This window comes from Molossus molossus, unplaced genomic scaffold, assembly GCF_014108415.1.
Source record: "Molossus molossus isolate mMolMol1 unplaced genomic scaffold, mMolMol1.p scaffold_m16_p_3, whole genome shotgun sequence".
NCBI lineage: Eukaryota > Metazoa > Chordata > Mammalia > Chiroptera > Molossidae > Molossus > Molossus molossus.
Genome location: NW_023425366.1, coordinates 15,651,652 through 15,679,340, shown reverse-complemented (window position 1 = coordinate 15,679,340; position 27,689 = coordinate 15,651,652). Strand labels below are relative to the sequence as shown.

The 27,689-nt window shown below is 44.2% G+C and overlaps 1 protein-coding gene across 3 annotated transcripts in view; it reads right to left on the bottom strand.

Annotated features, from left to right (window-relative positions):
* MTMR12 (myotubularin related protein 12) overlaps nucleotides 1-27,689 on the bottom strand; it is a 64,275-nt gene that overhangs the window by 10,938 nt on the left and 25,648 nt on the right. For 2 of the 3 annotated variants that reach the window (XM_036278911.1, XM_036278912.1), the window contains exons 3-12: nucleotides 26,961-27,103; nucleotides 25,913-25,985; nucleotides 24,962-25,092; nucleotides 22,623-22,716; nucleotides 17,400-17,529; nucleotides 11,169-11,244; nucleotides 5,004-5,110; nucleotides 4,232-4,356; nucleotides 2,721-2,799; nucleotides 1,360-1,430 (exon numbers count right to left, since the gene is read on the bottom strand). In XM_036278911.1, the coding sequence (XP_036134804.1) occupies nucleotides 1,360-1,430; nucleotides 2,721-2,799; nucleotides 4,232-4,356; nucleotides 5,004-5,110; nucleotides 11,169-11,244; nucleotides 17,400-17,529; nucleotides 22,623-22,716; nucleotides 24,962-25,092; nucleotides 25,913-25,985; nucleotides 26,961-27,103 (1,029 nt within the window). The remainder of the gene's footprint in view (nucleotides 1-1,359; nucleotides 1,431-2,720; nucleotides 2,800-4,231; nucleotides 4,357-5,003; nucleotides 5,111-11,168; nucleotides 11,245-17,399; nucleotides 17,530-22,622; nucleotides 22,717-24,961; nucleotides 25,093-25,912; nucleotides 25,986-26,960; nucleotides 27,104-27,689) is intronic. The other variant, XM_036278913.1, reaches the window with a different exon arrangement.

Genomic DNA, 27,689 nt, shown 5'->3' with positions numbered 1-27,689 from the left:
AGTGTCCACGAGGGTGCTGGCTGGTCCTAGGGTTAGAGAAACTGAGGTGGACTGCAAGGGGGGAGGCGCCTACACTGCTCAAACCCTCGCCGCGAGCCAGACCACGGAGCACCGCGGGCCAGGCCGTCACTCGTGCTTCCTTCTCTCCTCCGGGAAGAGACCTAAACCACGTGAATACATGGGTTTAAAAAAAAACAGATTTTCAATTTTGTCTTTCTAGTGCTATCAGTTTTCGAAGCATGTTTCCCCTTTGAGGGATCCTGCTTTCCTGCATCTGAAGGTGTTGCTAGCACACCCATGGGTGTCAGGAAGAGGGGTTGGGAATGAGATTCCAGATGGGAGACAACTCACATCTAAGAGCAAGTGCTGTCTCAGCCACATGAGCCACGGATCTGCACTGCATTTTAGGCGACTGGGCAGTCTGGCCTTGAGGACATGCACCTCTCAGACCCCCAATCTTTATCCCTCCTCCCGACTCTGTTCTGTCGGTGCTAGTTGTGTCTTTTTCAGTAACATGCTTAGGCAAACTCTCCCATCAGGTTGCAGACTTCAGAAGGCAGAAGTATGAGCTCCGCACAGGGTAGGTGCTCAATAAATGTATCACAATGTAAGCCAGCGAGCCAGCATCAGATGGTACAGGAGCTCCAGGCGGACTCTTGTCCAATTTGCCCACAAAAGCTAAATCTCAGCAGTCATGGAGCGCGTGTCAGAGAAGTCATAAAAGCTTGAGGGTAGGAAAGTATGAGCCGATTGACTCGATTTGAAATGCAGGACTACAAGGAACCTACACTATTCTCAACAGCAGATGTTACTTTAGCTCATACCTAACCAGTTCCGGCATTATGTTCATGGCGTGGTGTTTGCACGTGCTTTCACACACTGTGAAGGGCTGTGTCCTGTCCTCACATACAGCAGGTTAAGCCAACTGAGGAAAAGGAAATCACAGACCACAAAGTTTCTATGGCAACTACATGAGGTTGTTGAACACAAATATATAAAAAATAACAATTAAACTATCCATGGGTCTCTTTCTATAAAAGGGATTATCCAAAGATTATAACTTAACCAAGTTGAGTTAATATAAAACAAAATCCCAAACATTAGGAAATGTGAGCTTTGGTAAAGAGACCAAACAATTCCTTCTTGGGCTGCAAAGAGACCTGCCAAGTTCCAAGTGAAAGAATTTATTTTTAAACTGTAACACTGAAACCCAATGCAAAGGAGTCCAAGGTCAGGGTAGGAGGGACCGGGAAGGATTTCTACACGACTTCATTCCTGGTACAGGACATTTCCAGCCACACAGGCTGTATCTGAAGAATTGAGTCTCAAGTGAAGGAAAATGAAAACCACACTTCGTACCTAAAAGAAGAACATTCATGTTTTGTGCTTCTAGGCATTCTATAATCTCTATTGCTTTTTTCAGGCAACGTCTAAATGGAAAAGAGACAAGAAAAAGGATATTAGTTCTTCTTGCACTTGTATGGAATCAACAAGAAATTTGGAGATAGTCTGACTTGATCTAGTCTTCTATCTTATTTATTTTTGCTAAAACCTCCAAAAAAACCCAAATTACCATTTATACTATTCAGAAACTGCAAGACACTCATCTGCCTAGGAACTTAACATTTTCAGAAGGAAATCCCAAAATTGATGTAAAAATGCTCCTAGATGATTTCTAAACTAGAACTCCTCAATGAGAACTGAGGCCGGAGTCTGCTGGTGTGTCCTAGTGAGACCCACCAAGGCCCACATCTGGAGTATGCTGCACGTCCAGTGTTTGATTCAAGGTCACCTGCTGAGTGGTCAGTGTGGCCGAAAAGATCCAACATGCCCCGAAATCCTTTGTGTGTGTCTCTAGACGCACTATTCCCTGAGACTATCGCTGCTGGTGGCAGCTTTGACTTATAACCAGGGCTTCGCACATGCCGTTCTCTACCTGCAGTGGTGCTTCCTCCGCCCCCGACTCATCTGGTTGAGGACACTCCACCTTCTCTGCCCCACAGAAAGAAAGGTTCCTGTAGGACACTCATCACTGTGTGCAATGACATATTCCAAGCACGAGACATGCAGTGGGCTCTTTGAAACATTTCTGTTGGTAAGTGCGGAGGGCCAAGGCTCCTCCCCACAGGCAGGGCTGAGAGGATGCGTGCAGGCACGAGGGAGAAGTCTGCTCTGCCCTTCAGGTTCTCCAGGATTGGAGCTGTTCTCTCTGCCCGACCCCCATTTCTGTTCTGTGCCTCCCTCCTCTGCGCTCTCCTCCATGTAATGGCAACAGAGTGCAGCTATTCAAAATATGAAGTACAAAAGGGAATGTAATTTTGTTCTCTGGGAATCTCAACCGAATTCTAAATCCCACAATGACAAATTGACATTAATTATGTTTACAATTAAAAAAAAATAAGTAATATACATATAAGACACAGAATTCTTCTAAAAAGGTCTTTAGCACAACAGCAGCATCCCTCCGCGTCCCATCCTGCCCCCCGTTGCTTCTCTCAGCGCAGGTGAGTCCTGGTGAGCAGGCAGCATGTCTGTAAATGCTGACCACGTGCGCACAGACGTCAAAAATAATACATGTGAAATTGTGATCCCTGACTAGAACATGTGATCTAAGAATATTTAACTGCGAAATACAAAACACCTGATTTATTTGTCAATTTGCTTTACTGCTTTGAATTAGAGAACTATAATATTCATGAAAAAACAATGGCTTGAAATACCTGATGATGTCAAGCCAGTTGCTACTTTCCAACAGAGAAAACCATTTTATATCTGTGTCCCAAAATTCAGTACTGTTATCTGGGAAAAAAAAGAAAAAGAAAAGAAGTCAGGTGATTCACTCACACGCCTGCCACAAAAAAACAGTGCTCCTCAACCATGCTGTTCAAGTGCGAGCCCAGGCACAAGTCTCCATTTTAAGTAAAGGGTCTTTCAAACTTCAGCTGAAATGGTTTTTGAACTATAAGGCCCTGGAAGGGTATGGCAGTCAAAAACAGATTTTTACTGCTCAAATAAAAAGTGCTTACAATATGTATACAGGGCCACGGTCCACCCTGTAGCTCAACAAGGAGAGTAACATGCTTTGGGCAGAGATGGGTCAAAATCCTGGCTACTACTCCTAGAAGTGGGTACATCCTTATGCCACGAGGCCCAAGGGGGGGACCCGGTTTCTGCTGGAATCCTAAATACACAAATGCATTCACCTCACACACCACTACGCAATGCCCCAACCCACCTGACGCAGAGAGCCCTGCATTTTACAGAAGTCTACTACTTCAAAGTTGCAAATTCAAATCAAGGCAGATAACCCTGCAGATCCTGAATGATGAAAACAAAAGTGGAGAGTCACAGTCCTGTTTCAACCAGTAAAATTTCTCTCTCTCTGCCAGGCCCCTACTTTTTATAAATCGATTTTATAACACAACGTGTTTCAGTTATCAGAGGTGTATATTTCTGTTTCCCTGGGTGTCATATCATTTTTATCATGTGCCTTGCATAGTGCACATGATGGGGTTTCAGTAAATGTCTGCCGAATGAATGACTGAATCCTAAATGGGTTAGGTTTTGCTAGGCTACAAGGTCCAAGTTAGAAAAAGTTACCTGTAACCATGACAAATCCCAGAGGATTTCATTCAAGAATGAAAAGAATCAATAGCCAACTGAGGTTGATTAAAGATGATTCAAGTTCTAAACTGTTCATAGTGGGCAGCGTGGGCAGGGACGCAGGGTGGCTGGAATGGGCAGATTTCATTTTCTACTCTGTACATTTCTGATTAATTGAAATTTTTTACATTTCTGTATATACTCAATCAGAAAAAAAAAGTAAAATATTTCCACCTGGGTGGGGGGAGTCCATCCAATAAGTCATGAAGAAAACAAAAAGATCATTCACTTGCTGGATCGCGGCAGGCCGGCCAGTGGGCTCAGACACTGCACAGCTCTGCAGCTTGTACACGGAGAAGCCCAGTGCTCAGCGCCGGGCAACCAGCGTGTGCAGAAAGGAGGGCGGCGGCCGTGTCACTGCCGGGAGAAGGGGCAGTGGGGTGAAGCCTGAAGGAAAATGGAGGAGAAGTGTGGCAACGGCAACCGCCGCTTGGCAGCTGCCCTCCACTCTACGGCACTGGCCTCACGACCGGTACTCTGCGCACGACCACAGGAACCGAGGGACAGGGGACCGACTTGCACCGGACCCACGTGCTATGTCTTTCCCGTGCGACAGCATTCCTCTCACCTATCAGAAACAGCTGCTTAAACTTAGAGTATGCGGTCTGGATGTCTGGCAGGGACAGGAAGTTGTTTGATAGGTCTTCAGTTTTGACAATTTCATAGGGTGGCCTGTGGATGATCCTGTAAATTCTAGGTATCAAAAGTAATGAGAGATTAGAAAGGCAGACATGAACTAGAAATGGCTTATTTCTCCTGAGCACTTACTCTGTGCCAAGATCTGTGTGAAGAGCTTTGGAGGTGCCCACCCATTTCTTCCTCACCACTGAGGTAAGTAACACACCACCTGTGCCAATCCACACAAGTGGCAGCAGAGGTGGGTGGAGTACAATTTCTTGGCCCAAGATTATGCAGTTTCTACACCGATTAAGCCATGATTTGAACTAAGGCAATTTAACTCCAAGTCTATGCCTTTTCTGTTTTTAATTCATGCACTTTGTTTTTAACATTTGATTTTGAAAATTTTCAAACATGCAGAAAAATAGAAAAGAATAGCAGTGATATGTACCATGACACAGATCTGACAACTGTGAACATTACAGACATCATGCCACTTCCCCAAACGCTTCAGCATGCATCTCTAAAAACAATGCAGCCGACATTCTTAATGAATACGTTATACTCCTTTCAAAGTAACTAAAACCATCACTCTAAGTCGCATTCTGGAGCACTAAGCTATCAGAGGTAAACAGAAATGGACACACTACCACAAACTGTTACCTGCTTCTCAGAAAACAAGAACGAAGATGACCAATAACCAAATGTCTAACAGTACTGACCCATCCAAGAAGCTCTTTTGGATTTGCAAAATGCTATCGTCCTGTTCTTTGGGCAGTGCTGACATTTTCAAAAGGGCACATCCATTGTGGTAGGACCAACACCATATCTGCAGAGGGAAATAAAGGTTTTCCAAATATAATGTACAAACCCAACAGGGAAGAGGTAAGCTTAGCACTTAAATTCATACAGGGAAATGTATAAGTTCAATACAAAATTTTGAATACATTCAAACTTTTCTAAGTTAAGAAATAGTTACAATGAAAAAGTGATTTAGTCTTAAAAAACAAAACTGGTCTAGGTCGACATGCTCAGACTTGCCTGTGGTCTAACATACACCTTTAATGTTGGGACAACACTAAAGCCAACAACAGTGGCTACTGCTGAAGGGAAGCTATTGTGTCAGGATTTTACATGAATTAACTCATTTAATTCTCACACTGAGGCAGGTATGATTATTATCCCCATTAACAAGAAACAGGCTTGAAGAGACCAGGCAAGTTCCCAACATTGCAGTCACAGCAGTCTGAGTCTAAAGGGCGTTCTTTACCTGGATGGCAGAAGTGGGCAGCTCCTGTCATTACAGGAGGTTCACACTAGAAAGGATGGAGAGTTGGCCAGTCAACACATATTGATACGAGACTCATAAGTGCAAAGCACTGAATTAGGTTGTGAGAGGATGCAAAAAAAAGAGGGCTAAGATGCTGTGTCTACCTTCAAGAAGCTTACACTCTAACAGGGAAAGAAGTTACCAATACAGTAAAGTAGAATGTGGTCAACCACAGAAGAGAATTTCAAGGAACAACAAAGGAAGGGCAAAGGAGGAAGAAATCATATGGATGACCACGGTGACAGGTTCATGTTTTTCTGGATACAGTAGGCATTTACATTTGTTTTTTGTTTGTTTGCTCTGCATTTCAGGAACAAAAGGAGATCAGAACTGATCCAGGGCAAAGTAATCTGGCGGAAGAGCCTGGAATGGAGGAGAGGGTGAGGCTGTTTGGGGCCCTTGAGTTCATTTATGGACATCATGCCCGGTATAAAGGCCTGGCTAACGGTTCAAGAGTGGCTAAGCGCAACCCCTGCTCTGCTGACCGAGCCTGGCTCAAAGGTAGACCTAGAGGATTCCAGCTGCCCAGAGGGGCACCTTGTTGCCATTCTTCTGCAAGGTGTAAGCACACACTCGATAAGCTGGCAGCAGCCTGGGCCGGGAGACGAGATGAGCACATCATCCGGGTGCCGCTCTGCACTACACTAAGAAAGTCACGGAGGAACCAGTCTGGGGTTCCAGGGGACAATGATGTCATCAGTACCGGGTATGTTGGGCGACTAGTGCCAACAGGACATCTGTGTGACGATATTCAGGAGGCACCTCAGATGAGGTTTATGAGCTTAGGAGATGAAGGCAGGGCTGGAGCTCTGGACATGAGAGCTGACTGCCAGTTGACATGGAAAAGACACGAGCCCTGCCAGGGAGCGAGGGCAGAGGGACACAGAACTGCTGAAAAGCACTCACTGCCCCGAGGGCCGAGCAGGACTTTGACTCTTTAAGACTCACAATGAGAAGGAAGTGTTAGGACACTGATTCAATTCAAAGGGCCCTCTGCTGTCCCCTTATTCCCTTTCCAATGTCATGCTAAGCAATGTGCAGACACCACCAATTTCTGTCTTCTGCCAAAGGCAGCAATATTCTGAATGCCCAAGCAGTCCTGTGCCCGAGTTGGCACAGCTCAGTCTGATAAAGGGGAGACACTCTTAGCCATGACTGGGTGACAGGTTCTAAGAAACAGTGTTTTAGATCCTTTTTATCTCCTTTCCTGGAGCAGAAAGGGTGGCTCTTGATGATTCAACCACAGCTCATTTTCTATTTGGGGCACAAACAGAACTGTCTTAGCTCAGCTGAGGAGCTAAGAGGCAATTCTCTGACTAGCCTCTATTTGAAACAGTAAACAGAAAACAAGCAAAATTCTCGGTCAGGGAGAGACTTCTCACAGGAATCTAGCAAAAAGCACATGTCCTCTCCTATTGTAATATGTACTGTTTCTATCTGGGAAAGGGCCACAAGGTTCTTGGTATGAATGACTTGACAAGAGACAAGAATCAAAGTCTGTTTATCTAAAAAAAAAAGGAAGGGGAGAAATTATTCATTATTTCATACATTTTACAATGTCTCTCTTAATAGAGCCAAAGAGAGTTTTAGGGGAATACGTACAACTGGGGGCTAGAAAGCAGAGTAAGGAAGGGAACTATTAAGGAGGTAAGTGGACCGAGACGGCAGTGTTTTTAAAGCCAAGACAAGAATTCAAAAGGCAAAAAGGAGACATAATCAGTGTCAAACCGTGGTGACGGCACGGGGAACCGGGCCGCACAGGGACAGTGCCTTCTGGAGGGTCAATCAGCAGAATGAGGGCAGTAGCGAAGGTGAGTTCAGCCTCTATAAGTGTGTTAAAGCACAGGAAAGGAGAACAAGGCAGTTTGACTCTTAAGGCAGGGCTTCTTCGGGTTCGGGGAGAGCTGAGGATGTCCCCAAGAGGAGCAGACATTTCGGAAAGGCTACGTGGAACGGAGAGACTGGCGGAAGCAGGTTCCGGACAAAGCAAGGACAGGTGTGACCCAGACCCAGAGCCTAGATGAAGGAAGCAGCACAGAGAAACAGCAGGCAGTAGAAAAGAAGGAAGCTCAGGGAGGTCTTGCTGTCCAAGATCCCACTAAAGGAGGGGGTAGTCTCTGAGTGTAACAGTTCAGGGTGGAGTCACAGACTCAGAGAGAATGAAAAAGCGTTCACAGCAGCCCCAGGGAAGAATGCAGGCACCAGAAGGAGTTAAGTAACAGATCAGACAGCTGAGCAGAACTGGGACCCATCCCAGGCAAGGAAAGGGTCCTCCTGTGTCCCACATGTGCTGTGCTGTTTCTGTGAATAATCCACAGCAGTGTTCAGGAGCCCCACAGCAAAGTGACAGTAAGTACTCTGGGCTGGAGGCTAACGACTCTAGAATGGCGGCAGCAAGAGCGTGACTGAAATTGCAAACCATGGAGGCTTCCCTGAAGAAGCAGCAAAGCCCTGGCCGGTTTGGCTCAGCGGCTGGAGCGCTGGCCTGCAAACCAGAGAGACCCGGGTTCCGTTTCTGCTAGGGGCACGTACCAAAAAAAAAAAAAAAAAAAAAGTGAAGGCAGGAAAGAACACCAGGTGAAAAGTCAGGGTAAGAAAGCAAGGAGATACAGAATGTTCTGGAACCAGACAGTGGTAATGGTTGCACAAGACTGTGAATATACTGTCACTGGTGGTAAATGTTATGTTATGTGTATTGAGAGCTCTGCGTTCCCTGAGTAAATATATAAATTCCAGCCATGTAATATTTTTCGGCTGTCCATTCATGCTCTCAGGACCGATGACCCAATAAAATGAGAACCCTTCCTATAGTTTCTACCCAAGTTATGTTGCTGACTCCTGACTCAGGTTCTAGAACATTTTCTGCTGCTCAGCCCAAGGCCTGGCTAGAACACAGAACATCAAAAGTACATACAGTGCAGATGGGGAAGCAACCTGTTCCCACGTGTGCAGACATGCATCACTGTTTCTTCCCACAGAGCACACCCTCTTTTCCTAGATGCATCTATGAAAGGCTGAAGGATGAAGACCCTCATTTTCATTCTTCTAAAACAGTGATTCTCAAAATGTAGTCTACAGATCCAAGATGGGGAACCCAGACCCTTGCAGGTGTTCTGAAAATAACACCAAGATGTAGTCTGTCCTTTTCACTGTGTTGACATTTGCACTGTTGGTAGATGAAGCAGTCGAGGCCTCAGCCTGCCACCAAATGACACTGGTCACCCAAGTTCTCTGCCACACGCTTGCAGAAAATACATCTGGTTTCACTTGACAATATGCTTAATGAAGGACTAAAAGTATTAATTGTATTAATCTTGACCATTACATGTCTTTTTAATATTCTGCATGATGGAATAGGAGGTAGGCACCTAAGCACAATACTTATCTCAAGGAAAAGCGCCATGCAACTGAGTTGAGGACTAGCTGCTTTTCTATGGAATTGAAAGAATGTGTGATAGACAAATTATGGCTGTTCAGTCTTTGGTAAATGGCAAACAGTCATTCTTAAAAATAAATAAATAAATGAAGTGAGCTTATCACTTGAAGGAAAACACATGATAAATTGTCACCAATGATAAAAACTGAACTTTCAAGTAAACATTAGGATTTTGGAAAACTAGTCTCTGCCTTTTTAGTTGGACAGCTTCCCAATGTTTAAAGGTTTTACTGATGAGATAGAATGACATTGATGAATGTAATTCTTATATAAGGAAATATCAACATCTGGGCAATCTATATTGTCTAGTGAATCGATATCTTCCAGATGACCAATGTATGTTATAAAATAATGCATTTTTTAAAGAAATATTTGCCACCACCTGTGGGTTTGTTTTTTAATATGTTTTTATTGATTTTTTAGAGAGAGGAAGAAAGAGATAGAAACATCAATCAGCTGCCTCCTGCACGCCCCCTACTGGGGATCGAGCCCACAACCCCAACTTGTGCCCTGACCGGGAATTGAAATGAGACGTCTCAGTCCATGGGACAATGCTCAATCCACTGAGCCACACCAGCTGGACTAAAATCATGTATGTTTTAAGATCCATTAAAAGCACAAAACAGACCAATGGATTTTATTTTTTGTTGTTAATCCTCACCTGAGGGTGTTTTTCCCACTGATTTTTTAAAATATTTATTTATTTTAAAGAAGAAGGATTTTATTTTTTATTTATTTTATTTTTTGGTTAATCTTTACCCAAGGGTATTTTTCCTTTTTTTCTTTTTAAGATAGAGTGGAAGGGAGGGAGGGAGAGGGAGAGAGAGAGGGAGAGAGAGAGAGAGAGAGAGAGAGAGAGAGAGAGAGAGAGAAACATCGATATAGGAGAGACACATTGACTGGGTGCCTCCTGCACAACCCCAACAAGGGCCGGGGATCGAACCTGAAACTCAGGTATGTGCCCTTGATTGGGACTCAAACCTATGACTCTTCAGTTTGAGGGCTGACACTCTAACCACTGAGCAACACCAGCCAGGGAAGAACAATGGGTTTTAATTTAGCAGAGAATGAAAAGTTTGTTGATCATGTTTTAATTTTCAATATGGCAAATATCAATACATACAACAATATAAACAAAAACTCTTTGAGATCCTCAGTAATTTTTAAGAGTGTAAGTCCTGAGACCAGGAAGTTTGAGAACTACTACTGCTCTAAATTAAAGGTTGCAAACTGGTGGGACATGAACTAACTTGGGCCCAAAGACATGTTTTTTAAACCTTTGAATCAAATGTATGCATTTAGAAATCAGGACAACTCACTCACATAAAAGTCCCTATTTGTGTTTTCTCCTGAGAAATCAGGGCATCTGGCAAGACCAGGCCATGGTCCCACACAGCACACACTTGCTGGCACAAAGGAGCAGCCACCCTCACAGTGGTTCACTGTGAGGGCCACGCTCCTTGTTTGCCCAGCCCGCACGTGCTTCTGGGCAGGGGACCCCTGCTCACACATCTCGCCTGCTGCACAGGTGTGAGTGACCTTTCTGGGGAACCAGCCGTGTGCACAGCACAACATTCATTTGCAATTCTCGTTCCTCACTAAAGCCCTGCTGGCTTGGCAACTCCCAACCACCCATTAGAAACTGGAGTGACTGCCAAAGTCTTGCTTTCTTTGACCAGTGACACATTAAATATGGCTCCATCCCAGTCTATTCTGTGAAAACTCAGTAAGCACTTCATGTTGTCTCTGGGAAAAAAACACGGTCACACCCATTCAAAGATTAAGGGTGTGGGCCAAAAAGAATCTTGAGCCCTACTACCCTCAGAGTGGTCAGCTCACCTCAAAGTTATTTGGGTGGTAAGTCAGGCTGGCTTTCAACACCAGGCAGATCTGTAACCTCTTACAGCTAAGAACTGCAGTGCATCTGTGAAAACTTTAGAACCACGTTCCAGGGAGCCTCATGTCTTAGAGGCTCCTCTAGGGAGTCCCGAAGATATTTTTGGATCATTCTTGGAGTGAGGACAACTCTTTAGTACGAAAGCCAAGGGCTTTAATAAGAACAATTTGCCGAGATGGGCCGATGAGCAGCCCGTGGCTGGTAGGGTTTCCAGATGCACTTACTGGTATGCCGTGACCCTGAAAGCGTGACACGTTCTCTTCAGGAAGAGGGGTGGGGACAGCAAAGTATGCTGGCAACCTAGAAGAAAGATATGTCATCAGTTTTAGTACTACAGTTAATCCACTAAATGTAAAAGCTCAACTTTAATGAACACAGGAAGGAAGCAGAGTGATAGGAAATGGACCATATTTCCCTGTTAAGAACCAGCACAGATGAACCCTCTCCAGCCAAATCAGTCGGGCATCAAAGTTCAGATCCTGGCTCTGCCTGATTCTGTGTAACTGTAGATGAATGTCCCACCTCTCCGGGTCAGTTCTCTCATCCACAGAATAAGGGGATTGGAATATGGGATATCTAAAAATATGTGCTTTCCAAAATTGGGACTGATCCTCCTTATCACAGAGTGACAATCCTCATCATAGGGTGACAACATAAGCACTTGTGTTGCTCTCAGTCAGACTAATATGAAATCCAGTAATTCCAATGACCACTGCCCATTTTATCAAGTGCTCTGACAACACTTGAGTGCTTACTATATGCCAGACTCTGTTCTAATTGCTTAGAATGAACTATCCATTTAATCTGCCCAACAACACTATGAGGTGTGTACTATTATTACTTCCACTTGACAGATCAAGAAACTGAGAAATAGCTCTGCTAAGGCCCGTCCCAGGTTACACAACTAGTAAGCATTAGTGGAGCTAGGACCTGACCCCAAGCAGTATGACCACAGTTTCCACATGAAGAAATCTAGGTTCTAAATATAACCAACCTGTTAAGAAGGGAGGTGGGAAAGACAGGTTTTCAGAGTTGCAGAGATCAGAGCTATTCGGGGACCCCACATCCTCCTCTAGCTGGCAGATACAGGTTTCTTTTAATAAGGTCACCCAACTTCTATCACTATGGAGCTGTAAGGATCTCTCACTCAAAGAGCTTGAAATAAAGCCTCACGGGAGATAAGAATGTGCCTATGGTGTAAGAACTACAGTGAAAATAATCAAATAGTGTTTGTATGCATGCTGCACGTGTGAAGTACATCTCTTAAGTATTATTAGGTCACGGGAAAGATTAATTTTCCGAGAGGAAAAGATCCAAATTTGAATATGACCAAGCCACTGGCTCAAATCAAATCATAAGGGATGGAGCAACATTTTAAACATTACCATGGGGATGTCCTCATCAAAATCCAGACTGTGAGAAACTATCAGACAAATGGCCTGGTTTCTTCAATAACTTACAGGCAAAATATGATGGTGTGAGAATCTATAGATTAAGAGACACTGGAAACCTATCAACTGCAAAATATCAATCTCATTGAATCCTAATTAATGATAAAAGGTAAATTGTTTTAAAATTTATAAAACAATTGGGAAAATCTGAACACTGGGTACTGAATGATATTAAGGGGCTAGTGTTAAATTTGAAAGTTGTGATAATGGTGTTATGGTTATACTTATAGAGTCCTTTGTCCTGGCTGGGTGGCTCAGTTGGCTGGAGTGTCAGCCTATACACACCAAAAGGTTGTAGGTTTGATTCCCAGTCAGAGCACATACTTAGGTTTTGGGTTCAATCCCTGGTCGGGGCTGTATGGGATGCAACCGATTGATGTTTCTTGCTCTCTCTCTTCCCCTTCTCTCTCTAAAGTTAATAAAATAAACAAACAAAAAGCCAAAAAGAGTCAAGAAAAAGAGATGTATACTGAATTATTTATCATTGAAATGTGATGGGTTCTGGAATTTATTTCAAAGTAGTCCAGGGGAGGCATATAGTAAATAAAATAAGATGAGCCACGAGTTAATCATTGTTGAAGCTAGGTGATGGTGAAAAGAGAATTCATCATATTCACTCTGCTTTTACGCTGCTTGACATTTCCATTAAAAATACCTTAAAGGTAATTAAAAAGAAAAAAGCTCCATAATATTGTGATGTAAAACCAGGTTTGGGAACCACAGGTCAAGGCTAAGATACCTCAAATCATCAAAACATAAAAGAATTATAAAGCATTTGAGGTTCTGAAGTGCTTGGGACATTTTCTTACATGTCTGCTTGAGTGGGTGGGCAGTAAGCCATCCCTTCAGATGTTGTTGTCCCTGAACTAAAAACTTCTTCACACATCAGTGGTCTCAAACTCAGGGAAGATGAAAAATACTTAATGTCCAGGCTCTATTCCAGAAGTATTATCTATCAGAAGCTTGAAAGCTCTCCAGATGTGCAATCAAGACAAAAACTGTTGTTATGCCCTGGCTGGTTTGGCTCATCGGTTAGAGCTTTGGCCTGAGGACAGAAGGGTTGTGGGGTGAGGGTTTGAGTCCCCATCAAGAGCACATACCTGGGTTTCAGATTCCATTCTGGCCCTGGTCTGGGTCATGTGGGAGGCAACCAATCCATGTGTCTTATATCGATGTTTCTCTCTCTCCCTCCCTCCCTTTCACTCTATCTAAAATCAATGGAAAAATATCCTTGGGTGAGGATTAGCAAAAAAAAAAAAAGTTGTTGTTACAAGATCTTGCAACAGCATCACCTGGCTGCTTATAAGGAAAATAGGTTCTCAAGCCCAAGCTCAGACCTACAGAATCAAGCTCTGCATTTGAATAAGCTCCCCAGGTGTCTTAAGCGGACAGGAACTGTGAGAAGTAGTTGCTCCAGATGGCAACTTACAGACAGATCACTGTTCTCACGTCTACAGGAGAGTCACCCAAGGGGTTTGTTTAAACCAGATTCCAAGCCCCTTCCCCAGAGGCTCAGTCTACAAAGCCAGGGTGGGGCCATATTGCTTTAAAACATTCCCATGTCTTACAAAGTTGGTTAATCAGTTAATTTTTTTACTTTTATTTTTTTATTATTGATTCTATTTTAATTTTTTACTTGATTTTAGAGAGAAGAAGAGAGAGGGAGAGGGAGAAGGAGAGAGAGAGAGAGAGACTGAGAGAGACAGAAACATCACTCAGTTGCCTCCCATATGTGCCCCATCTGGGGATAAACCTACAACCTGGGTATGTGCCCTGAATGGGAATCAAACTCTCCACTTTTCGGTGTATGGGACAACGCTCTACACCAGCCAGGGCACCAGTTAATATTTTATGTCTTTTACTGAAGAGGGAAAATGTCAGAACCGAGCAGATTAATATATGCACCATGCAGTCGGTCACTCGAGAAATCAGGCTGCTCTGCCCTGGCTGGTTTGACTCAGTGGTTAGAGCATCAGCCTGTGGACTGATGAGTCTCAGGTTTGATTCCCAGTCAAGGGCAAGTACCTGGGTTGCAGGTTTGATTCCTGGCTCTAGCTGGGGGTCACACAGAAGGCAATTAATCAATGTCTCTCTCTCACATCAATGTTTTTCTCTTTCCCCTTCCCTCCTTTCCACTCTATCTAAAAACCAATGGAAAAATATACTCCGGTGAGGATTAACCACCACCACAACAACAAAAAGAGGTTTCCCAGAGATGGACAGCTCTGCACTGGTGAAGGGAGGTTGGAGATGTCCTCTGCTATTCCACTGAACTACAGGCGACACTGGAGTCTCTGCCATGAGACTCCTGATGTCTACAAGCAAGTAACCCTCCCTCCTCAGACAGCAGTCATTTTAGTTATTAGGATGAGTTCAGAATACAAAGTGAACGGCTCCTTCACATATAGGATGACTCTATTCAAGGACAGTGGTATGATCTGCTCAGGCACAGCCATAGTTAGGGTGAGGGAACCCCCAGAGCAACAACACTAGGGCAGCAATGTCTTCCTGTGGCAGCATCAGTCTATTCACAGGTTCCTCTGCCACATGTCCTCCAGGGTGAAGACCTTCTGACACCTTCCTAGGGAGGAGGGGTGAGAGAAAGGCTTTCAGAAGGAAGAGACTGTGGTGCTCAAATAGCCAGCTCTGACCTTGGGCACGGTGACGCAGACACTCAGTTTCTTATTCTCAGCCAAACTGATTGGCGTCCCCTCTAACTACTGACGGGGCTTTCATTTATCTATTCATTCCGTCCCCTATTTCCCGAGTCCCTCTTAAATCTAGGCACTGCATCCAGGGTAGGGTAAAAGTAGGCTTACAGTTGTGAGTATGTGAAACAGAGTGTATTCTTGTTACCCTCACCCGAGGACATCACTGCATTTATCTTCAGATAGAGCGGGAGGGAGAGAGGGGGGAAGAGAGAAACATCGTTGTCACCCACACAACCCTGACTGGGACCGGGGACAAACCGCAACCGAGGCACGTGCCTTAGCGGGAACCAATCCTGAGTCTCTGATGCACGGGTCGACGCTCTAACCGCTGAGCCAACCAGCCAGGGCTCTTGTCTTATTGTTTATTAATTATCGTATTATTTTCCATACGAACACCTGTAATCTTACTTTTGTCCCACCCTGAAATGATGAACAGACACAGTGTCCTTGATTCCCCAGAGCTGCTTTCTCTACCGGGTGTATTTTTGATGTGCTGACATCTACGCAAATGCCAATGAACTGAACCAGTACGTGGCACGATTTTTTCTGAACAGTTCTGGGAATGAGAATGCCCCGTCAGTACCAATGTCACATTACAATCTATCACCAGTAAAACATGAGATTTCATCATGCTATTCAGAACGAAAATTTAACTCTTACGAATTATTTCTGGAATTTTCCATTTAATATTTTTAGACTACAGTTGACCGCAGGTAACTAAAACCATGGAAGGCAAAACTGTGGATAAGGAAAGACTACTGTACAAATTTATAAAACTGTTAGCAGAGTGTTGGAGCATTAAGTTCCAAAATGATAAGATTCAAGTTTCTAAAAGAGAATTATGCAGAGTCATCCTGTAAAATGTAACTCAGAACATCCCACGCCCCTGCTCGAACTCCTCCTCCCTGAATTATAAATTCTTCTGAAAGCTCCCAGGCAGTCACCATCCAGCGCCTCTCTCCTCCCTGACCTCACCTCCTCCTACCCTGTCCCTTGCTCACTCCTCTCCAGCCCCTGGGCTCCTTGCTGTTCCCCACACAGCCAGACAAGACTCCACCTCAGGCCCTTTGTTCCTGCTGTGCCCTCTGCCCGACCTACCCTCCTTGCCAACACTCCAGCACTCCCTAACCCCTTCCTTGATCCATTTTTCTCCGTAGCACTGTTACCTTTTAATATACTATAAATGCTCATTTACTCTATCATCATTGTCCTTCCACTGTAATGACAGCTCCAAGAAGGCAGGGATTTTTAGACTATTTACTGTTGTATCTTTAGTGGCCAGGACACTGCCTGGCACATAGTAGGCACTCAACATTTTTACTGAATAAATAAATTAACTGAAGTATTTGATAAGAGGAAAGCAAATACACAATATAAATTCCTCTAGAAATGCCTCTTAAATTTTTACAGGTAGATTACAGATACAATATTGGAAAAAAGTCAGATTCACTTTTGAATGTTTTAAGGGACACTTTAAGGGTATTAGTGTGGAGAAAAGGGAACCTTTCTGATGGGAATGTAAAACAGAGTAGTTGCTGTGGAAAATAGTCTGGCAGTTCCTCAAAAAGCTACACACAGGGTTACCACACGGCCAGCAATTCCACTTCTAGGTATTTACCCAAGGGAAATGGAAACCCTGAGCTCCAGTGTTCACTGCAGCGTTATTCATAACAGCCAGGCAGTGAAAGCAACCCGATGTCCACAGCCTGCCCTACATGTAGCTCTGTACCGCAAGCTGTGTGTGCTTAGTATGGTGGGTTTTTTTAATGAGTTTTATTCTAACATCAGACCTGACTAGATAAGTGTAGATAGTAAGAGAAGACTGGTGTTTTTAACACATTTCAATATAACAACTTTTAACTACGTTGTAGGCTTTACTCAAGAGAAAACGTGGTATAAGTATATCCAATACCACAGAATATTGTTCAGCAATAAAAAAGAACAATGTTCTGATACACACTACAACATGGACGAGCCTTAATAACATTATGGTAAGTGAAAGAAGCCGGGCATAAAGACCACATATTGTATGATTCCATCCATCTGAAATGTCCAGAAGAGGCAAGTCTATAGAGATAGGAAGTATGAGTGGTTGCTTCGGCTGGAGGTGAGGACATGGGGAGAGACTGCTAATGGGTATGACATTTGTTTGGGGGACAATGAAAATGTTCTAAAATTGACAATAGTGACTGTGTGAATAATTTTAAAACACTGTGTATTTCCAATGGGTAAACTATGGCATGCAAACAAAACCTCAAGAGCTGTTTTTGCAAGCACCGCGCTGAAAGCTTACCTCTCACAGACTTTGTAGCCTTCATTGACACTCACTGCTTTGTACTTCATGCTGCCTTTGGTCCGCTCCAGCTCCCACCACCAGTCCTCAAGTGTGTCAAACATCACAGTATGGTTCTTGGGATTGGTGGCTAACAAAATAAATGTAAAAAGACAATAACATCTTGTGGTGAAGCTCAGGCCTGTCAATGACATGAAAGTGAATCCTCTGGCCCCAATTTCCTCTACTATGCCCATTTCTATCCAAGCAGGATGAATTCATTGCTTGATCCTAACCTTGTTCCTCTTTTTTGTCACTGATTCAAAATTATGACTGAGGCTCTGTCTTTTTTATTCAATCCTTACCCGAGGACATGCTTGGGGTGGGGAGAGAAACATCACTCGGTTGCCTTCCATGCACGCCCCGACAGGGGATCGAACCCGTAACCCATGTCCTGACTCGGAATCCAACTGGCAACCCTTTGGCACACAGGATGACGTTCAACCAGCTAAACCACTCCAGCCAGGCGAGGCTTTGTCTTTTTACACTGGAGGAAAGGAGTTGTTCTAGTTCCATCCTTGCAAAAGTAATTACAGCTCCATTTTTAGTCACCTGACCATGAGATAATTCATATAACATGAAAAGATCCTGAGAGGCACTGAAAGACAGGCTTAGCACAAATGCCTAAGACACTATTTTTAGCCCTACCAATATGTGCATAGGATGGCAAACGCATCTGAACAGCATGTCAGGCTCCTGAATGTAAATCCTCCTTCAGTTTCAAGATACCCTGCCAGCAAGAGGATTTTCCAGTGTGGCGCCTGGTTCCTGAAGGCCGCAAGCAAATCAGAGCCAATGGGAGGGCCAGGACCTGCTAGCCAACGGCTGCTTCATGGCGCCGACACTGTTAGCCCTGCCCCTGCCTGCCTCTACCTGCTAGAAGGGAATGCCTAAGAGTGCTGCTCTTGTAGCTCAGCAGATGTGCCCCTGGTCCACTCCCAGGCCACAGCACTGCAGCAGTTATGGGTATTTATATACAAATTGGTTAGTTTAAGCCTTTGCACATCTAAAAAAAACAAGCCATTCTGGAAAAATTGAAGTGTTTGATAAAACTCCCCACCTGCCCTGGCCAGTTTGGCTCAGCGGTTAGAGCGTCGGCCTGCGGTTCGGAGAGACCCGGGTTCGGTTCCCACTAAGGGCACGTACTTCGGTTGCAGTTTGTCCCCAGCCCTGGTTGGTCGTGCGGGTGGCAGCCGCTCGATGTGTCCCTTCACATCGATGTTTCTCACTCTCTCTCCCTTCCTCTCTCTCCCTCCCACTCTATCTGTACAAAAAATGGAAAAATATCCTCGGGTGAGGATAAAAAAAAAAAACTCCCCACCTGCTCTTTTTTCATAAAACCAGATCAATGTACAAAGGATGGTAATAAGAATAATGATTTATTAAATAGCTTATAAGATGAACTCAATCCTTATTATTTCCTCCATTTTACAGATGTAGCACAGAAAGGTCAAATAACTTGCCCAAGGTCACAGAGCTGGGCAATGGCAGAACTGGAGTTCAAATCTAGGCAAATATGAAAAAATGTCCATAAAGTAATAAATGCAAAAAAAAATGTCCCCATGGACAAAACTAATAATACTCCAATTCAAGCATAGCAGATCATCTTCTTTGAAATACAAATAGGTCCTTCCCTAAAATGTCAAGTCATAAGCATTTAGGAAGACCTTTCATCCACAGCACATTTTTAAAAAAATATGTTTTTACTGATTTGAGAGAGAGAGGAAAGGAAGAGAAGAGAGAGATCGAAACATCAATGAAAAAGAAACATCTATCAGCTGCTTCCTGCATGAGGCGGATTGAACCCGCAACCCAGGCACACACCCTGACCGGGAATCAAATCGTCAACGTCTTGGTTTATGGGACAAGGCTCAACCAACTGAGCCACAGCAGCCAGGCAAACAGAGCACATTTATGAAGTATTAAGCCTGAGAATTAAAGGTGTTCAGATTGCAAAGCAGCCAGCTCTACAAACCCCTACTCAGTGAAAAAGTTAATTGATTAGTTCACATTTCTCTGTTATAACTTTTACTTATCAAAAATTGGGATTTGGAAGGAGAAAAGAAGGATGGAATTAAAATAGAATAAAAGATGCTTCATATCCGGGGCCTTCTGGCGCAAAAAGCCACCACAAAGTAATAAAACTGCAGCTCGATCAAGGGAAGCGTTTCAGCACACACAGTGACATGCCGGCCAGCTGAGAAACTGTCCTATGCTGGGCCCGAACCAAGACTCAGGAGATATGGAAGAAGCAGAACTCCTGAAATTAGAGGACGATTTTTCAAATGTAAACCCAATACATGTTTATATAAATTATTGTAATCAACAAATTCACAGTTTGCATGTCTCATACCTCAACAAGCTGTTGAGCCAGCACCCAGTTAATCAGCGTTTGTACAGATACCTACCATGAAAAGATCTGTCATTCACAATGATGACCTTACTGAATGAAGAAACACATTTCATGTGCAGCCTAATAGTAGTGCTGACTGTACTTTACATCAAGGTAATTCTCTGAACATAACATGTCCTGAGTAATATGCAGTTATACTCTCAATTAACCCTCATTTAATGACTGCACCCTGTGTCACACATTTAATAATTTATAATCTTCACAAACTTCAAAGGAAGCACTAACACTAATGGTTTTTAAAATGAGAAACAGAGGCCTCAAGATCACACAGCTAGTAAGCAGCTGAGCAAGGATATGAACTCAAGTGGGACAGACTCCAAAATTCATACCTTTTCTAAATCATCACAGTTCCCAAAATGCAACTTGCTCTCTCAGATGTCTCCATCTCTGCCTAAAATACCCCTCTGTGCCTACCAGACATTCCCACATCTCCATATCAGCTCCAGCAGAGTCCTCGCCCTCTGACAGCCCTCCCCCAACCGAGGGTGGGCGGGCACTTCCTGCTCCTGCTCCACAGCCCCTTCCAGCAGAGGACACATGGCTTCTGACATGATGCGCTCGGAGGGCAGGGAGCCGGTCCTGTTCACCTCCACATTCCAGCACCTGCTCCACCGCGAGCACTCGGCAGTGTTCACTGAACGAGCAGTAAGTGCAAAGCAACTGCGTTCCAGAAAGCCTGAAACGTGCCACCTCCCTGACGAGAAGCACAGAGCATGCAGGATCACCAAACATCAATTTCCTGTTAAAGTAATGGGAACAGCAAGGGAACAGATGGAGGGGAGAGATCTAAAGAAGGAAGAAGACAGACATCTGTGGAAACACTATATAATGCTAGGCATTATTAATAGCTAATTCAGATGACCAAAGTTTCTTAGTTAAGACTGCTCTCTTTTTCAGTGAACTGAATGGAAAATATTTGGAATCTTAAAAACGTTTTCTAACCAAGCTAGTTTTCTGATGTGTTCTTTTTTTTTAATGCTAACTGCAAACCCTTAGGGTTTACTATGGGCCACGTACTCTTCTGAGTACTTGATGTCTATTCCCTAATTTAATCTTCCCAACTTCCCAGTGAGGTAGGTACTATTTTTATCTCCAATTTACAGATGAAGAAACTGAGACAGGAAATTTAAGTAGTTTGCTCAAGGTCACACAGCTAATAACTGATGGACTTGGAATTCAAACGCAGGTGTTCTGACTCCTATGCAGATACTGCCTCTCAAGCTATTCCATGAAACATCTGGTTGTCACCTGATGTGTTCTTTCATGTACAACTGTTCCACTTCCCCCAAAATATCTGCTATAAAGCATGTTCTGGTTGTTTAAAAACTTTCTAACCCTGGCTGGTGTGGCTCAGCTGGTTGGAGCATTGTCCTGTACACTGAAAGGTGGCGGCTTAGATTTCTGGTCAGGGCACATACCTAGGTTGCATGTTCGATCCCCGAGCAAGGCACATATAGGAGGCAACCAATAGATGTTTCTTTCTCACATGAATGTTTCTCTCTCTCTCTCAAATCAATAAAAACATATTCTCGGATGAGGATGAAAAATATATACATTAAAAAACAGCCCTGGCCGGTTTGGCTCAGCGGTTAGAGCGTCCGCCTGCGGTCCGGAGAGACCCGGGTTCAGTTCCCGCTAAGGGCATGTACCTCGGTTGCAGTTTGTCCCCGGCCCTGGTTGGTCGTGCGGGTGGCGACCACTCGATGTGTCCCTTTCACATCGATGTTTCCCTCTCTCTCTCTTCCTCTCTCTTCCTCCCACTCTGTCTGTACAAAAAAAAAAACAAAACAAAAAAAAAAAAAACAAAATAGCCCTGGCTGGTTTGGCTCAATGGTTAGAGTATCAGCCTGTGGACCAAAGACTCACAGGTTCAATTCCAGTCAAGGGCATGTACCTTGGTTGTGGTTCAGTCTCTGGCCCTGGTCAGGGTCATGTGGGAGGCAACCGGTCAATGTGCCTCTCTCACATCAATGTGTGCGTCTCTCTCTCTCTCTCTCTTCCATTCTGACTGAAGATAAATGGAAGACGTATCCTGGGGTAAGGATTTAAAAAATAAATAAATAAATAAAACAAAAAAACATTCTAGAATGCAAGACATTCTCTAGAGTCTTACAGAAGAAAATCAAGTATATTAAAGTAGAAAAAGAACCCACGGACAAACAGGGCTATTTTAAACTTGTCTCAATTTTGTTTCTCTACAGTTTCACATCTCCAGTTATAATATATTGATTTTAACTTTCATAAAACAACAAAACTGCCCTGGCTGGTTTGGCTCAGCAGTTAGAGCATGGGCCCTCGGACCAAAGGGTCGTGGGTTTGATTCCTGATCAAGGGCAACTGCCTGGGTGGCAGGTTCGATCGCCGGCCCCAGTTGGGGTTGTGAAGAAGGCAAGTAATTGCTGTGTCTCTCTCATCGATGTTTCTCTCTCTCTCTCCTTTCTCCCTTCCATTCTATCTAAAAATAAATAAATAAATAAAAATGGAAAAATACATCCTCTGGGTGAGGATTAACAAAAAAAAAGAAACAACGAAACCAATAATCCCTCATAAAAAGACAACAAACCTAAAAGATAAGTGAAAGCAACTAAGATCACAGGAAATAAAGTAGAAACCTTTTTCTAAAAAAAGAAACCTGAATGTGTTACCCAAGCAACAGTGACCAATTTTTACAGAAGAAGAGAAAATGCCTCCTGGGTGGGTTTTCTCCCACTAATTTCAGGGAGAAGTTGGAAGGTCCGCCCACCTACAAACTAAGACCAGAAGCCACGTACCCATATTGTGTTGCACAGCAGTTGCATAGGAGAAGAGAAACAATCGTTTCAGCAGTTTAGGAGCCAGGGTATGGTGAATTATGCCACTGACAATCTAGAAAGGAAGCAAACATGACAGTCACATTTGGCAGGTGAACACCGAGTCGTCTCAGTTCTCAGTCGTGCTAACTGCGCCTACGGGCAGCATGCAAACACTCTCATTCAGGTCCGCACCCATGACGTTCTCTTAGAATAATGACAAATAAACAAATGCTAGCCATGTTGTCAGGTTCTCTACGAGATTTTAATTTCTAGGGAAACTTTGAAAGCATGGTCTAGTTTCTAAAAAACTAAGTGCTACAAAAATCTCCAGTGCCATATTCAGATACTCTACAGATCTGACATTGAAGATATACAGCCAATGTCAGATAATAATCAGCACTTAGTTGTTCTGACCCATCTGTGGCCCTTAGGACTTCCTTCTGGATTAGAAAAAGATATCAATGGGAAAGCATAATTGCCAATGATATATCAGATAAAGGGTTACTTTCCAATATATAGAGAGTGCTCATACAACTCAAGGAAGACAAAGAATCCAATTAAAAAATGGGCAGAGGAACTAAATAGACACCTCTCCAAACAGGACATACAAATGGCTAAGAGACCTATGAAGAAATGCGCAAAATCACTAATCATCAGAGAGATGCAAATTAAAACAACAATGAGGTATCACCTCACACCTGCCAGAATGGCCGCCATCAACAAATCATCAAACAACAAGTGTTGGCGAGGGTGTGGAAAAAAGGGGACTCTAGTGCACTGCTGGTGGGAATGCAGACTGGTGCAGCCACTATGGAAAACAATATGTGTTACCTCAAAAAATTAAAAATTGAACTTCCATTTGACCCAGTGATCCCACTTCTAGGAATATACCCTAAGAAGCCTGAAACACAATCAGAAAGAATATATGTACCCCCATGTTTGTAGCAGCACTATTTACAATAGCTAAGATCTGGAAACAGCCCAAGTGTCCATCAATAGACGAATGGATAAAAAAGCTGTGGTACATGTACACAATGGAGTACTATGCAGCTGTAAGAAAGAAAGATCTCTTATCCTTTGACACTACATGGAGGGACCTGGAAAGTGTCATCCTAAGCAAAACAAGCCAAACAGAGAAAGACAAGTATCATATGATCTCACTTATTTGTGGAATATAATGAACATAACAGTCTGAGGAATGGGATAATCCCAGAGACGTGGAGTGGGTTACAGACTGACAACCCTCAGAAGAGGGGGTGGTAGGGGAGAGATAAACCACTGAACTTATATGCTTGTATGCATGAACAATGGACATGGACAACAAAGCTGGGGACAGGGAAGGGAGGGAGGGGGAGGGGAGAATCAGTGGGGGGAAAAGAAGAAACATCTGTAACAAAAGAAAATTCATTAATTAAAAAAAAAAAAAAGAAAGAAAGAAATCAACCCATTGTGCTGTCTGTTTGAGATTCCAAACAAAAGAATGTTTGGATAGAAGCAGCACCTGGCTTCTTGGGAACACTCCCTATCTACACCACTCTTCTGCTCAGAGCAAACTGTAGGTTTACACACCCTAGGAGTCAGGTTTACTAGTCTAACGGACCTTCCATACCACCTAAGAGAAAATCAAGGACTTGCCTGTAAGTGTGCATAACTCACCAGAGCCAAAGACAACAGATGAATTGGCCTCTTGCCTGGCTTCCCCTGCTGCACCTTATGAGAGTGGCAAGTGTGACACCTTCCACATCTCAGTAAGAGAAATCTCAGAAGTCACAATGACCACTGTAACCAGTTCACCCAGTTACTCATCTTAATTTGCTGTGGCAACCGGATTCAGTTTACTAAAGTGTCCGAAAGCACAGGCTCACTTGGTGACTCGGCTCTGCCCATCTGACCTGTGTATCTCCTCCTCCTTCCACATGCTTCCACTACTTCCCAGATATAAAATAAGCTCGTCCATCCAGGAGCTGGTCACTGCTACTGCTTCCCGCAAAGGCTGCCAGGGGCCAGGGAGGAGGGTTGCTTCGAGCTGTTCCGTCCTTCCCTTTCCCTGCCTCCTGACCCTGGTTCTCCACCTCCCATCCTTTAGAGGCTTCAGGAATAAAAACAGGGACTGAAGCATTAAAGGTAGCATGTGCCAAGATATACACAGGCATGTTTCACTAAATTTCTCTCAAGTCTAATCAAAGCACATGGGATTATAAACAATTTCAACTCTACAGAGTAAAAGGCTCCCCTCAACTTTCATGCAATGTAAGCAAAAAAAAAAGTGGGGAAAACCTGATGGGAAATATAGCCTAAAAACACATGTGACTAATTACCCTTTTGACTTCTTCTTCTTTTGTGTACCTCAGACAGAAGTGGAATACCCGGAAGTCTTTGCAGTGGATGATGAGTTTCTCAGGGTATTTCTTCAGTTGTCCAAAGAGAGTTTTCTTTTTCTCATCAAACACTGAACACACGATAAATGATGAAATCAGGAAGGGAAATTATGTTACAACAAGTTAACGCTAAAGAAACAAGGTGTGCTATTAGCTTCGAAGGCGAGCTCTCAGAAACGAGAGGAAAGGTGCCATCTTCTGAGTAACGGCTGGCAGTGCCCAGTCCCACCTGGCAGGGCCCTGGCTCTCCGACAACACTCAGGCTTCCTCACTGCCCTGGAGGAAGCGCTCGACTCACAAGGAGGAGTCAGGAGACTCCACCGACCTGCAGAAGACCCAGCTCTGAAAGCTGAGATTACAAAAGATGGACGGACACCACTGGGGAAAGTCAACTCCTGGGTTTATGGCTAGGGACCCCTCTTGCCACTTCCCTCCATCTCCCAGAGTTTGGACCACACAGCACGTACAAGAGTTAGAAACATCATAAACGACTAGTGACTGATTTCTGGAAAAGTCTATTTACAGAAATGGAGGAGTGGAGCAGAGAGACTTAAAAGCAGAGAAGACACCCACATGCAGGACACAAGACCTTTATCAGATTAGCCTGTCCAGTAAAACCTACGCGGCCAACACCAGCAGCAACAAGTATGACCAAAATCTATCCAATGGCACCGTGGAGTGTTAGAGAGAACAGTTCTAAGTTCAAGGCCAAGCTCCTCCAGCTACGTGACCCCGAACAAGCCATTTCATATCTCAATTTTATCACCCATAAAACTGATTTGAACAAGATAAATACATGAAGAAATTTTAGGAAACTATAAAAGAACATAAAAACATTATCAGCTACACTTTCAAAAGCTCGCAATACCCCAAGGAAAAACAGATACTTACCTCCATAAATCTGATCAACACAGTGGAGTGTGATGTCATTTTCTCCTATAATCTTATTCTTAAATTGGGTTTCCTGAAAGATCCAAAAGGGAACAACTGTGACTCCTTTCTATGCACTGTTAGACAAGAACAGAAGGCAGTCACTGTTCTCCACTCGCACATTAAGGAAAGCAGGGAGTGGAGCCACATGCCTGGGAAGAGGTGAGGGAATGAGTGAGCGAAGCAGTGATCACTGTGTGGCAAACCCAGGCGGGACATGCCATTCCTGGCTGCTGCTAGGCAAACCTACCATGCCACATGTGACCACTTTGAGAGGTGCCGGGAAGTGGCACGCAGGTTATGATTTGTCCATACAGATGCAAGCAGGTGAGTGACAGTTACGCAGGAAGAAAACACTGGGAGACTCGTGTCTGTAAAAGCTGTCCCTCCAGGAGCAGGAAGCTAGCCGCTGCGGCGACCAGCAGCCAGAAGCCCAGGCTCTGAGACGGCCAAGGTGCAGCTGGTAAAGAAGCGAGGGTGGGCCAGGACAGCTGCGCTCCCATTAATGACCAGTGCTCTCCAAGTGGTGTGGCTCTCACTGCACTGCTCCGTCTTCATAAGCAGGACACGTCTTACAAAGACACCACCGCTTGGTGGTGCAGAGCAAACCTAAATTCAAGTGCTGCATTCAGCATCAGTTTCACAACTAAACTTAGTTCCCGAATTTAAGAAAGAGGCTAGTGCTACTGTATAGAGAAAACGAGGTGGGGGCACCAGTATATTTGGGGAGAAGTGATTCCAATGTGTTATATACACTGCGATGAAATACAGAAGAAAATAAGAAAAGTGCCAGCCTATAAAGTCAAATGCAAGCCAGTGTGACATGAGGCACGGGCAGAAATTTCTAGAATGGTCCTACCACTGGAAGGAGATCCTGAAGGACAGAGAGCAGACTAGTGGTGAGCAGGCTGTCCTCCGTGTTTGTGTGTGCTGGGGGCGGGGTAATTGAGAAGCTGGGAAAAAGACACCGGGGCCACAACTGCACTGCTCCCTTGTGGCTCAGACATACATCATTATCCAGTGCAGACTCGTCATCGCCCAAGAAAGCAATCTTGAAGTCTGTGCAGACAAGTTTCCCATAGATCCCACGCTGACAGGAATCTTCCTGGACATACTTCAGTACTGTGCTGGCTTCACAAAGCAGCTGCTCTCCTGGGTGAAACCAAACAAGTCCTCTTTGAGTCCTCAGGGAACATACAGTGTGTGAGCAGCGAAAGCTTCCCCAGCTGTACTCTCGTCAAAACCGACACACAACATAACGCACACTCAGAAGTGGACACTTTTCAACAAGGCAGAAGCTGCAAAACTGGAAGTAGAAGATGAGGCAGAGTGGAGGCCACTGGGAAGTGAGACACAGGGCTCAGAAGCACCTTCACACAGGCCACCTCTCCATCTTCTCACTGTGAGTAACAAAAGTTTCCAAAGAGGTGGGAATGACCTCAGCTACACTTGCAAGCATAAGATCTTAGGGTTTTTATCGCTTGGACCAAGGCAGACATTCCAGAGAAGCAATACCCTGATGAGCAAAGGCAGAAGGGCTTGCCAGTGTGCTCCGGAATGTAGGTCTCGGGCCCTTCCCAGCGAGTGGTCTACTCCCCACTCTGGAACTGCTGGAAGGGACTGTCCCCGGGTCCCAGGGCTTCAGGCAGCTTCCTCAGATGCAGAGGCTGCAGCATGACCACACTGATTCTGGCTCCACAGACAAGGATGGCAGGAAAAGGGAGGTCAAAGGTTGTGG